The 17,410-nt window shown below is 58.1% G+C and overlaps 1 protein-coding gene across 2 annotated transcripts in view; it reads left to right on the plus strand.

The window, feature by feature from the left end:
* Positions 1 to 17,410, plus strand: part of PARVB (parvin beta) — a 94,043-nt gene that overhangs the window by 33,681 nt on the left and 42,952 nt on the right. For both annotated transcript variants that reach the window (XM_047739755.1, XM_047739756.1), the window contains exons 2-3: positions 10,481 to 10,570; positions 13,438 to 13,508. In XM_047739755.1, the coding sequence (XP_047595711.1) occupies positions 10,481 to 10,570; positions 13,438 to 13,508 (161 nt within the window). The remainder of the gene's footprint in view (positions 1 to 10,480; positions 10,571 to 13,437; positions 13,509 to 17,410) is intronic.

The following is a 17,410-nucleotide window of genomic DNA, read 5'->3' on the forward strand; positions in this document are numbered from 1 at the left end:
CGCCCCCGAGGAGTCTACCTGTGGCAGGGAGGTGACTTGAATAAGCTGACCCACTTGCTCTCCACCTGAGCCATCGGCCCCGTCGTCCCCTGTCCCTACAGGATCAGTCATCCTTTATGAGCAGGAAGCCCAGGCCCCTCCCGTGTCCTGGTTTTTGCTCGCCAGGTGGTTTATATGGGAACGCTGACATTTCACGTTCACCTGAAGTCTTTCTTCCTGTTCTCCTGCCCCCAGACAATTTGTTTCTCTGTGGTCCTCGCATTTTTTGATCACCCAGGGCAGAGGGGAAGAAAAGGCCTGATCTGGGCGGGGGAATTGTCTGTTTGACATCGGCTTCTGAGCTCCAGCCTTTTTGGTATTTATACTTCAGCGACTTTTGGTGTTCAGAAGACCGGCCCTCCTGGAGACGGGCTGCCGGCTTTGTTCCCACTGGGCTCTCTTCCAAACGCCTGCGGCCGGTGCGCGCCCAGCCCACGAGGCTTGGGGTTGTTGCTCCAGAGGGAGCTCGTCCCCAAAAGTCCCTAATTGCAGAGCAGCCTCCTTCCTCTGAGCCCTCCCCAACCCCCGCCACGGCCACCTCACAGTAATTGGGTCCTTGGTGACCCACGACTGGCAGGCTAATGTAAGCCTTAATGGAAACTCTCCTTTTCCACCCAGTTAAGTGGCTGGAGGTGGAATGTTTTCAAGAGCAGTCGGTTCCCTGTTCTCCTGACTTTGGGTCTCTTACCTAATTTCTCCCGTTAGGCAACTTTTTGTCTCCGTAAACACATAGGCGTTTGTGCCACAAATATTTATTGCGTGCTTCTCACGCGTCAGGTTTCGTGTCAGCTGTGCGGCCGTGGTCAAGAGCAGCACTGGCTCCCGTGTGCTACTGGGTGGGCGTGGGGAGGCAGGCCCACCCCAGCTACACCGACGGGGGGCGGGGTGGGTGGGATGAAGGGATTGTGGCTGTCACAGGCAAGGGGAGCCGGAGGGAGCCAGAGGAGGAGCCCTTACTCTGTCTGGGGCCTGGGTGCAGAGAGAATGTCGCCCTGATAAATCTGGGGGATGGAGTGACGTTAGCCTGATAGAAAGGGCCTCTCTGGTGGAGGGGACAGTTGGTGCAGAGATGGGACAGACACGAGTGGCTTGGGGATGCCTCATTAGGAAGGGGAGTGCAAGGTTGAGAGCACAGCTGGCTTGAGGAGAGGTGTGGTCTGCTTATCGAGTGTTGGTAGGGGCTTGCGTTCTATTCTGGAGCCAGCGGGAGTGTGTGTTGGATTGCGCCAGGGACACAGTTAGCTTTGTGTGTCAGAAGGACACCTGCCTCAGAGAGGACTCTGTTTGCAAATGAACGAAAACTCAAAGTGGATTAAGAACAAAATGGAATTCACTGGTGCCTTTTGATGGAAAGGGCCACTGGTGGTTGGCTTCAGGTAAGGCTTGATCCAGCACACAAATGGTGTGGCTGAACCGTTCTCTCAGGTCTGTTGATCCGGTGCCTTCATTTCCAGGTTCTGTCCGGTGGTAGGATGATGGTGCAGCTTCGACCTGCATGTCTTGTTGGGTCAAGGCCACTGGGGAAAAGTGCATTCCCGGTGCAGTCTTCTTATAACTGTCGACTCTGAGCAGGCCAGGCCCATTTCTGCCTTGATACCTGTGTTGTGGGGAGTGCAGCGTACCCACTGGCTCCACACTGGGGCTGGGGACAGGTCCCCATCTGGATTGTAACACGTGCGAATGGGGGTCCATGCTGGTTCCCTCCAGGGGAGGCTGGGTTCTGGTTTGCCCAGAAGAAGGTGGCAGGCTGTTGGAGAGGAGAAACAGCTGAGTCCAGGACAGTTACCTGCAGGATGGGAGAAGCCACGGTGGGGCTGATGGGAGGCCGAGTGGCTGTCCTGGGAACCTGTCCCAACCCTCTCTGCACAGCTGCCGCAGGGGCAGGGCACGAGATGCAGAATGCGAGGAGGGTCCCGTCCAGCGTCTTGCTTCCTCCCACTGCGTTCTTTTCGAGTGTATGTGTTTGGGGGCCTTTGCCTTCAGCCTTCTGGCTCCAGAATCAGGTTATTACGGTGGTTTTGCATGGTCAGGGCTGTGCTGTGCGGTTCCCTCCCTCAATTTCTCTCTCCCTCCAGATTGCTTGCCGTGTCCCCTGACGCTGGCCATGCTGTGGGAGGATCCCCAGCGGCCCCTGCCCCCTGCGTCCCAGAGTCATTTCTGCTCTTGAACCCACTTTCCTAGGGCATGGAAAGGAGCCCTTCAGAAAAGAGGGTCTTGGGAGAAGCTGGGGTGGCTCGTGAGCTCATTCATTATTGCTGCTGAGACGGGCGGCTCCACATTTAGATCTGCTTAAGATCAAGAACAAGTGGGTGCCTGGGTGGCTCAGTGGGTTAAAGCCTCTCCCTTCGCCTCAGGTCATGATCTCAGGGTCCTGGGATTGAGCCCCGCATCGGGCTCTCTGCTCAGCAGGGAGCCTGCTTCCCCCCCTCTCTCTGCCTGCCTCTCTGCCTACTTGTGATCTCTCTTTCTCTGTCAAATTAAACAACAACAACAACAACAACAAAAGATCGAGAACAGGGATTCGGAGCAGGACTGAAGCTCTGGGCTCTCCCCATGGGCAGGAAACCATCTGAGCATCCCCCTCCCATCCCGCCAGAAGCGGGAAGGTGGTGTGGTTTGGGGACCTGCAGGCCTTGTGTGGGTGGGATCCATCCCAAACGGGCTGAGCCAGCTTGGACTTGAGTGTTTCAGAGCCCTCGTCTGTAGCGAAGCTTCGCGTGACAGCATGTGCGAGGTGGGCCGGTAAATCTCCTTCCGTCCTGGGGAGGGAAGTGTCCGTGGTAGGTGCCGGCCAGGTAGAAAGTTGTGGAAATGTCGCCCCTGGATTTATCTCCCAAAGGAGCACCGGAGTTGCTGGCCGGTTTGATTTCAGGAGCAGGCGCGCAGGGGAAGGGTATGGTGATATCTTCTACGTTCTTACTATTCTAGGTGTTGATGGCCAGGCTCCCCAATTGGCATCAGTGACATGGCCTTGGGGCTGGTGGTTGGCGCTGAGTCTTAGACCCTGTTAGCCCAGGGGGCCCTAAGTGCCTTGAAGTTGGGGGCCTGGCTGAGCGCTCAGGAGGCACATGGTTAGCAGAGGCCCCTGGGCGGGCTGTGGCTGACGATGGGAGGGGACATGACCACATCCGGGCGGTGACCGGGGTGTCCACAGTGTTGTCTCAGGCCTGGTCCTGTCTCACCCTGTGGGGTTCCCTGAGGATGTGACCCCTCAGCTCCCCTCCCGCAACTTTCCCAGGCCGACCAGGCAGCCACGCACTTCCCTGTGTCCCCAAAGCCAGAGGCTGTGGAGCGATCGGTTCAGGGAGAGCACAGAGGAGCAGCAGGCGAGTGCTGAGGACCGGGAAGTCCAAGGCTCTGAGCTGTGTAGATGCCCCTGGCATCCAGCGGAAGGCATTTCCCCAAGCCTGGAGGGGAAGACGGAATTTCCTGGGGGAAAGCTGTTCCTTCACCCCCAAAACTCACTGCTTCTCTCTTGCCTGCAAATGAAAGCATGGGCAGGGGGCCGTCTGGGACTTCTTCGGGGCTCTGCAGCTCTCTTTGGGCAGCCGTCCTGCAGGGAAACCCCGGGTCTGTGGGCTGGACAGGCTCGGCTCCCACACGCCTCCTTCCCCATAGGACTGGCTGTCGTGGGCTTCAGGGCCCCATGGCGGGTGAGGGACACCGACTCCTATCAGAGTGTCTGTCTGTTGTCTCGTCTTACAATAACGGAGGGACACCGTTGTGGCCCAGCCTTCCCATCTCCTCCTTCCCTCCGCCCTGGTCCCTTCCAGAGGTGAAACCAGTCTTGTCATTTTGGAGCGGAGCCTTTCCTTCTTGTCTGTATGAATGTCACCACGTACACCTAGAAATACACAGTTCGGGGTTTCTGATTGTGTTATTTGCATAAATATCACGCTGTCTTGTTTCGAAAGCTGCACGGGATGTGTTGCACTGACAGGTGCCGGTCGTGAGCTCTCAAGGTGGGGGTCAGGAGCGCCGGCTGACCCCCTTTGGGATTTGGCTTGTACTGAAATGCTCACACGTGTGTTTTAGCCTCGGAACTTACTCCGTCTCTAGAAATGGGCTGGGACCTCGTGCCCCAATAGAGCCAAGCCTATAGATCTGGGTTCAGACTGTCATCCTCAGTGAGAAATTGCCGCGTGTTAAACACGCGTAAATACAGCAGGCTCGTTAGGATGGGCCGGCATCCTCGTGTCGGGGCCAGGTTCCATTCCAGATCTGCCCCTTGAAAGGTCAAGAGGCTCTTTTTTGTACGTTTCCCCTCGCAGGTTGCTGAAAGTTAATTTCCCTCTTGTCCCACATCTGGGGCGGGAAGGGCCGCTGCTCTGCTTGGGGCCATTGGCTCCCACAGCCCTTGACCCCGGGCCGGACGCTGCCGTCCATCGGCTAGAATCCCAAGAACCGTGGACGTTGAACCTGGACATTGTAACCCCCTGGGGAAGACCTGGCCTCACGCTCCAAGGCTTTTGCAAGTGCAGCAGCTCCGGAGAGGACGCCTCCCCATCCCGAGTGGTGATCGCGGCTCGCAGAGAGCACTGGTCTCTGTGCAAGTCGAAAGGAGCAGGGCCCCTGCCCCGGTGGTCCGGTGGGCTCTGCTTGACGTCTCCCATGGGCCCTGTTCTAGCCGAGCTGTGCGGTCTTCATGTGTGGTGCGACGGGCCTCGTTTTCAGCGGAACCACTGTGTGAGGAGCTCCATGGCTGATGGATTTCCTTATTCTGATAAACTCTGACTTCTGCAGAGAAATGACCCTCTGAGCGCCGACGGAAGCCCTTGCTGTTGGGCAGGGCCTGGGAAAGCCTCACGGTTGGGTCCTCCTAAGCACCGGGAAGTTTCTGTCCCCACAACTGTCCTAGCCCAGCCCGTGGGGACACATGCGTCTCTACCCTCCCTTCGTTTCCCTGGCAGCTTCGAGGACAGCTCCGTTCCCTTTGCCACCGGCCGGACCTGGGAGTGGGTGTGTCTTGACCAGGACGGGTGAGCGTCGGGAACTGAGGCAGCTTTCCTGCCATCTCCTGGTCCCTCTTGTAGATGTGTCAGGTGACCCACTGTTTTGTGAGGGTTTTCTCTTTGATCCAGTTCCCACGGCGCTGCTGAAAATTCTCCTCGTCTTTCGTTCTGCATGAAAACCAGGAAACGTCAAAAACTATGGTGTCAAAAAGTCCCCCTAGGTGGCAAAACATCACAGCTGTGTTGAAATGTCAGAAAATGGAATAGTCACTGCTCTAGCGTCCGAGGCCGCTGCCCACCCCTCGGCAGGCCTTTCTTTGAGTCCGCCACGAAGCCCGGCAGGTGAGACCCTCGTGGGCTCTCTGCACCCCATCTTTGCAGGTGGCGCCTCACGATACCCCTTCCTGCCCTGGCGCCCCTTGTGGAGCGAGAGGCCGAGAAGCCTTTGTGTGTTCAGACCCACGTGTACTGACCTGTCCTGACCGTGACCTTGCTCCGGGAGCCAGGCGCCTTCAAGGGCACATGTTCCCAGGAATGTCAAAGGGAAAAAAAAAACGGTGCCTAAAAGCCTGCTTTTTTGGAAGGAGCCTGGGTATAAATAAATAAATGAAACCCATACAAAGGAAAAGATGAAAAAAGAAATCAAAGATGGAACCTTCGCGTTTGGCCTGCGGTGTAAGTGGTAGGTTCTTTATGAGATGCTTTCAAGTGTTGATGTTTATGTGCTTGTAATTCCAGGCAGGAGAGGTGTTACTTCTTTTTTTTTTTTTAAGCCTTGCCCAGCCCTTGGGTGGGGTGGTGGAAAGGCAACGGGCTTTGCAAACACGCCTGTCTACCTCGATCTAGAAGATGCTCCAAGCTCACATTTATTGAGCACTTACTGTATGCCGGCAGCTGATGAAGTTTTGTATCTGTCTTTGAGGGGTGCCCCCGTTTCACAGATGGGAGCTGAGGCACAGGGCAAATAAGTAGCTTGCCCAGGCTCAGCTTGTCGGGGGTCGAGCTGGGATCTGAAACCAGTAGACCAGCTCCAGGGCTAGGAGCTGAGTTAGCACCAGCGTGGGTGGGCAGATGGTTCAGGAAAAAGAAGATGGGATGACTGTGTGGTGTGAGCTAGGCAGAGAGGAGCCTGGCGTGGGAAGGGGGTACCCAGGAGGGCTTCCTGGAGGAGGTTGTCAATAAGCTGAGGCTTGGAGGTGCGAAGGAGTCAGCTGGGCATACTGACCATGTAGAAGCGGGTTCAGTGCTGACTTGGGGCTCACTGGGGGGTGCATATCAGGTGCCTTCACATGTGACAGTTGCCAGCCCAGCCAGGACCCGGTTGCTCCCTCACTTGTTAGGAGATACGATGAATGCATGTCATGGAAGGTGCCTGGCACGTAGTAGGTCCTCAGGAAGCATTAGTGGCCCTCTGTGCTTCCTGTGGATGGGTAGGAACGTGGATTGTACATTTACTGTGACCTGAGCTTGCAAACGGGTGGCCTTGGTTGGCCCACAGAATTGGAGTGATGTGCTTACATTATAAATTGGGAGATTCCACACTAAACCCACATTTGAACTTTTTTGAAATCTCTTAAGACCGGTGACTGCTGTCTGTGTGACCCGGTCTGCCCCCTGCCCCCGGCTGTGTGAGGGGTGGCCATCCCCAAAGGGCAAATTGTGTTATCAAACACCCCCCGCCCCTTGGCTCTGTCTTCTGACCTGGGCTCCCTCCTTCCTCTCAACCTCCTGGCTTTCCCCCGAGCCCTGTGTGCTCCCCGTGCGGCCCGTGGGCCACAGCACCCCTGGGAGGTGGACTTGGGTGCAGTGGGAACCTTTGCCATCCATTTCCTCGTGCCTGGCCATCAGGTTTTATGTGGACAAGGGCATCCCTCTCCAAACAATGGCGCATACTCAGGAAATTGGTAGGTCCTCAGCCTCCTGGCACTGGCCCCGCCCGTCCGTTTGAACGTCCACACCCATGGAGCACACCAGACGCTGGCTCTCCCTGGCCAGCAGATCTTTCTCCGTGACTCAAGGCAGCCAGCATTTCACATCTTTGAAGTGTTGGGCTTTCTGGCAAATGGACCAGTATGTTAAAAACCAGAACATTCCAGGGATTAACGGAAAGCCACTAAACTGGCAGAGTGGGGCCCTTGGGGAGAAGCCAGGGTTCAAGAGGAGACTCTCCTTCCACATGTCAGACTGACCCTCGGAAGACAGTAATCAGATTTAGACAGAAAAGTCCTCAGAGATGGGGCCCGTGTTCTCTGGGGAACCCAGGCTGTGAGAAGTAGAGTCCCAAAGAACCCTCCGTGGTTCAGCATCGGTGTGGCTGCACTGTGGGCTTCCAGAGTCTAGGCTGTCTGATCTGTCACCCGTATGCTTTGCAGAGTCCCAAAGTCCCTTCTCCAGATTCTTGCCGTCTTTCAAGGCTTCATTCAAATGCTACTTCCTCCAGGAAGCCTTCCCTGGTTCTTCCCGGGGTGCAAGAGAGCCGCGCCCTCCCCTTCTTCCTTCTTTCTTCTCTTTGTCCCTTTGTGGGAGCCTGTTTTCCCATATCGGTTTCTCCCCTTCACAGAGGGTGAGCACATGCCCACCAGGGTTTCTGAACCAGGAGCTGAGCACTCATGGTCTCACTTAATTCTTAGAATTCCCTATGAGGCATCTACTGCTGTCACCCCCATGTTACAGATGGGGAAACTGAGGCTTGGCAAGGTGAAGGGACCCCTCTGGGCCACATGCCCGTGTGTGGTAAAGTTGGACTCACGCCCCTGGCTCTGTGGTCACCGACCTGGATTCATGACCAAGGGCCCTGTCCTTGCTTCCCTCAGAGCTTTGCACACAAGCTCCTTCAGAATGTGCGGTCTGTCGAGTCAGTGCCTGGGCAGTTCCGGGAGAGCATTTCTCATTTATGAAGGTCAGGAAATCTCGGGTCCTGTTTAGTGTTATCTTTGATGTTCAAGGGCAGAGTGGAAATTTCTGTTTCCATGTGACCCCGTTTCTGTCTTTGAAAACGCTATTTCCTATCTCCCTGTGTCTTTGAGATCAGGCAGCAGGGCCCCCTGGGAGCATTTCCGCGTGTCCGCCCCTCCGCCCTCCTCCCTGTCGCTCCAGCCCACGGCCTGTGTCCTGGGGAGCGGACGACCCGTGTGGCATCTTTCTGAGCCGAGTTACCGGCTTGTTGTCGTGGCTCACCCGTGCCACACCCGCCGCCTTTCCCTCTTTCCCAGGCCGTGAACGTGACCACACCCCCCGACCGCCTAGACCTGAAGGGACCCCCCTGGCCTGTCTGTCCTTCTGTGATGTCGGCCCAGGAAGTGGGACTTAGGCCTTCGGGGTCTCTGCATACACCCCGCTCACTGGGCCAGGGGTGTGCTCCCCGTGTGTCCGCGGCTTCCGTGCAAGATCCCCTTTTTCCCGCTTTCTTTTTTTCTGCCTTCGGAAAAGCTTTTTACAGCCTAAGTTGCTGCTGGTAACGCATCAGCTCGTGGAAGCGATGGCTGAGATGCGGCTGCTGGCCTGGGAGCTGGCCGGGGCCCCCCCGTGGGCATCTGCGGAGTGTGGCCAGGGGAGCCCAGTGGGGGCACGTCTTAAAACCCTACTCGTGCCGAGGCACGTGGGAAGGTGCATCTCGCGCAGAGTTAAGCTAAGGGTGTGGGGACAAGAAGACGACTGTGCGTGTGGCCTGCTCTGGGGACGCGCCACGGGGGTGTGCATCGCGGGCGACCACGGGGACGGCTTCCAGCTTGCAGGCTGGGATGCTGTTGGCAGAGGGTCTGCTTTTTCTTTTGTTTGTTGTTGTTGTGGTGGTGGTAAAACATATATAATGTAAAATGTATCATTTTAACCCCTCGTGGGCGGGTGCTTCCATGGCATGAAGTCCACTCACGGGGTGGCGTAATCGCCCCTTCGTCTCCTGAAGCTCTTCGTCGTCCTGCGCTGAAACTTCATCCGCGTGAACATGAGGCTCCGCCTCCCCCCTCCCCACCTCCTGCCGTTTGACTGTATGTCTGAGGCTCTATGACTCTGGGTCCCTCACTGTGTCCCACCGTGACCGTTCCACACGGCGTGCTGCCTGAGAGGGCACCCGCATGGCAGCAGGTGTCGGGACGGCCTTCCCTTCCACAGCGAGCGGGCGGATCGCATCTCGCGCGGTCACCCACCCGTTGGGGGGCTCTCGTGAGAGCCTCTTGTGAGTTGTGCTGCTCGGGGACGTGGGGATGCGAGAGTTCACTCTGTAGAAAGCCTCGTCTCGGGGCCTTCCCTGGTGTGAGATGTGGGTGTCCTCATGCGGGGCGGAGGGGCCGGCCGGCTACAGACCCCCTGGCTTCCTGGCTCTGGCCTGGAGACCTCACATTCACCATTTCATCCTCCCGGGGGCCCTATGGGGTGACTTGGGCATGCTTGGGGTCGCGCCGCTAGCATAGTCAAGGGGAACTGTACCGCCTGCCTGCGCCAAAGCCATCGGGCAAAGCCATCGGGCCAAGCCATCGGGCCTGTGCCCTTGGTTACTCTTCAGATGCCCGGCATCGGCCGTGTGAGCGGTTCGTGGTGACTGCGGTATTGGAAGAGGAAAGAGGTTTTCACGGGGGAGAATGGTTCGTGGTAGAGAAGGCCTGGGCACCCCATTGACCCGGGACCACCGATGGGGCAGCCAGTCCATGGCGTGTGGTTGGGGACTGTGGCCCAGAGCTCTCAACCAGGACTGTCAAAAGCAGCAGGTGCCACAGGAAACGGGACAGGGTGAGGGTCCCGGTGGTGTCCCCTGACGGATGTGACTCGAGGCGTTTTCCTGCGGGGCGATGGTCCTTTCTGCCCCTGGCATCCGTGCTGTGCCTCTGAGCCCTGTGATGATTGAGTGCTGCCCTCACCCAACACACGTGCATGCACACTCACACACACATGCACACACACACACACACACACACACACACACAGGTTATGCCCTCTGGGTCAAGGTTTGTGAGATTCTGTTGCAGGCTCTGGTGTCCCAGCACTGGCCATGACCTGCTTTTGGGTGTCTGCTCCCTTGAACCTGACCGTCAACAACAGCCTCACTTTAAATTCGGGGCTTGCCTGTGTCCATGTTAGGTACAGCGTCCGCCCCCAGGTCCCCTGGCTGAGGACACAGCTCTCCATGGAGTGGTGTGGGGGGGTGCCTTTTCAGGCCCTGTCGCTGGGATTCCAGCTTTGTCCATGTCAGCAGCCTTGGGCGGATCTGGAAGCATCCAGAAGCTTCTGTGTGTTAGCCCTGAATTCCAAAGGGCAGTGTAAACCGACTGGCCGGGCTTGGCGGGCACCGGGAGATACTTGGCGCCAGAGGGAGGAACTGCAGAACGTGGTCTGGGTTCGGAGCCTTCGTGCGCGGACTGTTTCTGGGCGACGGGCCATTTGGGAATGCTTGTTAAACGCTTCCAGAGCAGGAGTTGATCATGTGTGTTTCTGCTGCAGACACGCGAGGCCCCGCTACTCCGTTGACACTGACCCTTGTTATCCTTTCTCCACAGTGAGCGACCTGCAGGAAGAAGGCAGACATGCCATCAACTCGCCGATGTCCCCCGCCTCGGCAGATGTCCACCCCGAAGACACGCTGTTAGGTACCGTGCGCTCTGCCAGGCCCCTGTTGTGACGCCGCTGAGCTCCCGCGGTTGGTGAGGCCGAGGAGGTGCTCCAGGGCGACGGCCTGGTGATCAGACATCACGCCAGGCGGCATCCGAGAGTCTGGGCTCTTAGCTCAAGGTCTTATTTAGAAAAGTAGGTAGGAAGGAAAACCCCATCTTCCTTTGTAAGTTTCTGCCTGTCTGATTTCCCACGTCCGTTGTGTTAGTCATTACGTCTGATGAGTCCGATAGATCCGGGGTTCAGCCCCATTGAAAATATGGTTTGTTACAAGCTCAGTTCCCGAGGTGGGGGTGGGCCAGCCTTGGGCAGGAGGCTGGAGGGAGGGAAGGGCATGGCCTGTCTTTTCTTGTGGGAGGGACTGGGTGGGGCAGGGTAGGCGGGTATGGACTGGCTGGTTGGGATAATCTCTGAGGGCTCTGGGAGCTCTGCTGAGTCGGTGCGCTGGGCGGGGTTGGGGGAGTGTTGGGGGGAAATTAGGGCAGGGGCCTGTGGTCTGGGAGCGTGAGAACCCCTGGAACACATGGCTGCTGGGGGTGGCGTTGGGTTGGTTGGCCTGCACATCAAGGGCAGTCACAGTGGAATTGTTGGCTGTCTTGGGAACTGGCCAACCCTGGGAGGGACAGTGTCTCCAGGTCCCCAGGCCCTGAGGTGTCAAAGAATTCAAAAATATAGGAAATAAGAAACGTAGTTAATACATCCTAATCTTGGCACAAGCCAGAGCTGTCCCGAGGCCGTGGGCTTGCTGGGTGGGACCCGGCAAGTGATGAAGGCCCTCTGTACCAGCTCCTTGGGACCACATCACAGCCAGCACTGATGAGGTGACAGCACGGACACATTTTCTTAAAGTGTGTTTTGGGGTCTGGTCGGTCTGAAAGGTGGTTGTGGAACATTCCGCTTATTTCCAAACCCTGGTTCAAAGGGAAGCCCCGGTTGCTCCCTCCTTTGTGGTTTCTGCGACAAGGCCAGGCCAGCAAGAGCTTGTGGAGAAATGCAGATGCAGGTCAGGTTGGCGAGCCTGAAGCCAGGTGCTGGGCGAGCTCCCTGAGATCCTGCTGGGGTCCACTGTGGCCCCTGTCTCTTCTCGGAAGAGGAGGACTCTTTGCTGTTACTGCTGTTGAGTCTGGCTGAAGTGCATGCTCCAGGGTGACCCTCTCTCAGGGGAAACTGGGGACTCGCTTGCGGGTCTGGGAATTAGCCAGACATAGACCAGGAGGCTCCACCTTGGCCCTCTGGATATCCGGCACCGGGTAATTCTTTACTGTTGGAAGCTGTCCTGTGTCTTGTGGGGTTTGAGCATCCCCGACCTCTACCCACAAGATGCCACCAGCTGGGACAACCAAAAATGTCTCCAGACATGGCTACATGTCGCCTGGGGTGGTGGAAGGACACAGCGGCTCCTGTTGAGAACCCTGATTTAGACTAACAGGAGGGCTAAAAGGCTGGTCCTAGACACATGGCAGGCTCTCATTTTGTTGATAATGCCTTGAACTTGCCTTTCCCTGGGCCCGAACCCCCCCCATTTTGCCATCTTTATAAACAACTGCTCTCGGGCAGAGGGAGCTGGTATCGTTCAGTTTGTTCCATAAGGTTCTGCTTATCCCTGAAGTCTGTGTGACCTTGAGAAGGACTGACCTGGTCAGTGCCTGGAACTGAGATCTGAAAGGTGAAGGGAATGTGGAGTGGAGGAAAAGGGTATCAGACAGGGAGCAACATGTGCCAAGGCCCTGTGGCAGGCAGTGGTGAGGTTTGCCGAGGAGCAAGGGAAGGCTGGAAGGGCCAGAGAGTGGAGAGTGCCTGGGACAGCTGGGGGAGGCGAGGCTGCAGGGGGCCCTGGAGGCCACATGGAAGGTGCTGGCCTTGGTCCCAGGAGCACTGGGAGGCTGCTGAGGGCCTTAGCAGGGACATCACAAGGGACCCCCATATGGGGTTACCCCCTCAAGCGTCAGATCTGCATGACTTCAAAAAGTTTTCCACTTTGGGGCGCCTGGGTGGCTCAGTGGGTTAAAGCCTCTGCCTTCGGCTCAGGTCATGATCCCAGGGTCCTGGAATCGAGCCCCGCATTGGGCTCTCTGCTAAGCAGGGAGCCTGCTTCCTCCTCTCTCTCTCTGCCTGCCTCTCTGCCTACTTGTGATCTCTGTCTGTCAAATAAATTAAAAAAAAAAAATTAAAAAAAAAAGTTTTCCACTTTGTCAGGTTTTAAAATTTGCTGTTGTGAAGTCAGTCTTCTCAAAGCCATTCTGTTTCCGAGCTCTGTGGGAGCCTGCCTGGGCCCCGGGAGCCTGGTCCTCGCCACCTGTGTGTCCTGCGGGCCCACCCCATGCTCGGGTCCTGAGGCCTCCCTCTCCCCCATCCCCTGTGTGCTGTCCGCGGTGCCTCCCACACCCTCCCCTATGCGGGCACCAGCCAGTTTTCTGGATGGTGTCGGACCAGCGGGGGCGCTTTCCCACGCTCTTCCTCTCTACCACGCCAGTCCCGCTGGAGCAGCTCGCTGGGCCCCACTGTCCGTGGATCGAGGCCTGAACATGGAGGGAAAACGGGTAACAAATAAACAGAACAGGGATGAACACATTTTACTGTGAACCATCACCCACCCCCTCCTTTTTTTGCTGTTTTTTCTGGTGCGTGCTATTTTACGTAGCGGGGAGTTTTCCCGGTGCGCGTATTTACTAACAGCGGCCGCGGGAACTTGTACCGCGGACCGATGCAGCCCGTGTGCATGCCGTCCTCGCAGCGTGATCCCACCGAGAGAAGCTTGGCTTCTCTGCGCTCTGTCCCCCTCGCTTGACCGTCCCCCCAGCCCCGCCACGCCGGCGAGTGCTAACCGGACTCTCTCCCCTGGCAGAGGAGAACGAGGAGCGTATGATGATCGACCCCACCTCCAAGGATGACCCCAAGTTCAAGGAGCTGGTCAAGGTAAGGAGCGCCTTGGTCAGCGCCTTCCTGCTGGGCTGCGACGAGGGGTCAGGGAAGCCGTGACGGGAGGGCTGGGGGCCCCCGTGGTAATTCATGTGACAACGGCAGCTTCTGTCTCCTGAGCCTGGTTTCTGAGCCCCGGCTCCGCGGTGAGGCTTGACTGGTGGCGTTTGTACATGTCTGAATGCTGATGGCGGTTCTCATTGTTCGATCTAAACCACGGTGGGGCTTCAGAGTTAATCCCCGCGATGGAGGAGCGAAGGCTCCGGTGTGGCCGCGTCCTCGCCCGGTGGGACCCAGCTCTGCGTCAGAGCTGGCGCCTGTGGGAAAGCTGTCACTTCTGCAGCCCAGGGTGGACGCAGGAGACCCCCAGGCTCTGAGGACACTGTCTGTCACGGTCTGTGCCACCGACACTGGCCATTGGAAGTGCTTTTCAAAATGTTTCTCTGCCTTAGCCGGCGCTGCTGGGCGTGAGGCGGCGTGGAACCGTGTTCTCACGGGGAATGACGACAGGAACGGGAAAGCCTTTGCCAAATTGTCTCCTGGTAAAAACTGACCTCGTAAAGGCCCGTGTTGGGGCCCAGCCAAAAATGCTGGGGCTCCCTTGCCTTGCTCAGTACGCCAGTCACCTTCTAACCTCTTCCTGAAACATCCTCGCAGACCCAGCTAGAGGGGACGTTGACTCCAGCGTCCAGGCCCTCCGTGGCGCAGTCGGGCGGACGGTTGGGATTGACGGCCACACACGCCTTTCGGCTTTCTCCTTCTTCGGTGTTGGAGCAAAGCTGGAGAGTTCACGAGCATCACTTCCCTGAAACACCCCAGGGGAGCTGGTGCCGTCCTCACGTCCACATGAGGGCAGAGGGGAGAGCCCTCCCCCCGCCAGGTTCTACCTGTTAGAGGCGTGTGCGGGCTGAATGGGTCTGGTCATCTGGGACCTTGTTCGTTCAGCCGGGGTTGAACACTGGGCACTGGGCCGGGCCCTGGGCGTGCTGAGATGAGCGGATTGCCCTCTTCCTGTGTGAGGTCTGCTTTGTGCTCCTGTCGGATTCACCTGACCCGACCGGGCTCTGTTGTGCTGCCATGACTTCTTTTTTTTTTTTTTTTAAGATTTTATTTATTTATATGACAGACAGAGATCACAAGCAGGCAGAGAGAGAGAGAGAGAGAGGAGGAAGCAGGCTCCCCGCTGAGCAGAGAGCCCTATGCGGGGCTCGATCCCAGGATCCTGAGATCATGACCTGAGCCAAAGGCAGAGGCTTAACCCACTGAGCCACCTAGGCACCCCTACCACTGTGACTTCTAAGCCCACAGGGTGTTTTGGGCACTGTGGGGTGAGGGCTGGTCAGCTGCTTGTCCTTCAACAGCCCACACAGAGGGGACCGCAGCATCTCTGCACCCGGGGCTGGCCCCGTGGGACCTGTGTGGGCTGTGGCTCCCCAGCTCTTCCGGATTCTGGATTTGGCTGAAGGGCCATGCTGCAGGGGACGGGGTGTGCCAATTAGGGGAGCTGCAGCATGGGCAGGCCTGCACCCCATCACACAAAGTCGGCTGGAGGACCAGAAGGCACCGGAGACAGAGAGCCTCTCCCTTGCTTCCCCGCTGGGTGGCTGGGAGGGCCACGGCGCCGCACTCGGGACGCTGCATGGCTGAGCACGGATGGGTTTTCTTCCCAAGTTGTGGTCAGCTCAGGAGTGCCCCTGCCTCACCTCCCTTCCCGCTCACTCTTGCTAGCTTGGGCTTGTCTCCCACCCCAGCAAGGGAGCAGCAGTGAGCTTGGCTCTGGGCGCTCTTTCTGGGGAACCCAGGGGTGGTGGACTGAGTCACCGCTCCCCAGGGTGTCCACGTAACTCTTACCACCTCCTGTGGCGGAAGGGACTCTGGGGACGTAATGCAGGGGTCTTGGTTTGGGAGGTGACCCTGGGCCATTCCTCTTTGGGAGGCTGTCCCGCCGGCCTGCAGGACCTGTGCCAGGAGATGGACAGTTTCTGGAAGGTTCCGCCTGCTCCCAGACTGCCGGCAGCATCTCGAGGCAGGCTGGTGGCCTCTTTTTCACTTTATCACGCCTTTTCCAAGTGAGCGTGAACATGGCAAGCAGGACGGCGGTGCCGGGTTGGCCGGCTGGGGATCGTTAGTCGCTGTGGTGGTGGGATGGAGGGGTGTGCGGGAGGTACTAGTTCTCACCGACTAGCGCGGGTGGGCGGTGGCTCCTAGGATGCCGGGGCTGGGCTTCGGCTGCCCCTGGTTCCCTTGTGTTTGCCGTGTGCGTGGGTTACTGGCTAGGGGGCCCCGGGCGTGCCCCTGAATCAGGGTCTGCTGCCGTCAGCCCCAGCTTTTCCTCGCGGGGGGCGTAGCCAGTCCCCAGGCCACAGTGGCCTGTGCCCCGGGTGGGGGAGCCCAGCCCGCGTCTCTTCCTGCCTCCCCTTTCGGCTCATCGTGGAGCCTGTGCCCACCCAGGTGTGAGGTGCCAGAGGCCGGCCCCCAAGCCCTACCCTCACTTCTGACACTAGTATAAGTTTGGGTCCCCAAATTGACCTGTGGGTTTGACACTAGACGGACTAGCAGAAGTCACCAAGTGCTGCCGCACTCGCTGTTAGGGTTCATCCCAGTGAAAGGACACAGTGAGGGGGCACCCAGGGCGGGCCCAGGAGGGCACTGAATGTGGCATTTCCAAATGTCTTCTGGTGGCATCGTGGACAGCGTCACTTACCGGCAGTGATATGACAGCGTTCCCTGAGCATCGCTGGCCAGGGAAGGTCCCCAAGCCTCATGTCCAGAGTGTTTGCTGGGCTGCCACCCCGTAGGCATGACTGACTGTCCTGGGGACCAGCCTGTCTCCCGCCCTCCCCTGTGACGAATAGAGTGTGACCCAAAGCCCCAGCCTAAGCCATGTTAGACCTTTTTGGCCAGCCCCAGGCTGTCATGCAGCTGCTCCGGCAGGAAGCTCCAGGGGCCCTGAGGCACAGGCCAGTCTGCACTCCGGGCAAGGTTAGGGTCTGCACCTGGCCAGTGCTCTTGTGGCCCCCAGCATGGAGAATGCTGTTCCACCTGTCCCTTTTCTCCTGATGTCCCCTCCGGAGACACCCCACCTCTGTGCCCTGACTGGTTTTCTCTCCCTGACTTCCCTGGCCTGGAACCATGCACTTACTGGTCTCCTCCCTCGCCTATGGAAGCCTCTGCAGTGGGTGTCAGATTTCGCTCCCAGCTGACTCCGCAGGGTCCCGCACCCAGGTCCCACCCGTAGGAAGAGGAGTGAGTGTGTCAGAATGGCTGAGGGACAAGGCAGGTCTTTTTGGCCCACCCCAGACCTGTGGAGTTGCAATCTTGGGAAAGGGGCTCTGGGAGCCTGGGGCGAGGGTTGGGGCCCTTGTGAATTGGGTGCTGACATGGGGTTCCAGGAACTGCACCCCCCCCCCCCCCCGCCTTGAGAAAGGGGACTGTGAATGGCCAGTCTTGGTGGTTCCAACAAAACACCTCCATGCACGTGACCTGCGTGGTTCTTACTGCTTTTCAGACCCACTCTCTGCACCGTGGACTCTGCTTGTCCACGCTGCTGTTGGTTCTTTGCAGGGATTCTGCTCCGAAAGGGTGTTTTCAGTGGGGAGCGTGGGCCACACGCCGGCTGAGCTGGTCACGGATGAGATCAGTTGACACTGGCCACGTCCCAGTCTGGGCGCCCAGGGGGCCATCTCTGAAGCAGCGCGGTCAGCGCCCTTGTTTTCTTGCTCTGTTCCCAGTCATCTGCTCTTTTTCCCCTCTTCTCTCGGCCCCTGTCCTATCTCCCTCTGTAGACTTAGCCCGTGACCCTGCTACTGCAGGACGGTCACCGTTTACAATATTGCCAGCTGCCCTCTGCTTCCCAGGAAAAAAAGCACCTTGGCTCAGGCCACGCCGGGCATTACGAG

This window comes from Lutra lutra, chromosome 8, assembly GCF_902655055.1.
Source record: "Lutra lutra chromosome 8, mLutLut1.2, whole genome shotgun sequence".
In the NCBI taxonomy this organism is placed as follows: Eukaryota; Metazoa; Chordata; class Mammalia; order Carnivora; family Mustelidae; genus Lutra; species Lutra lutra.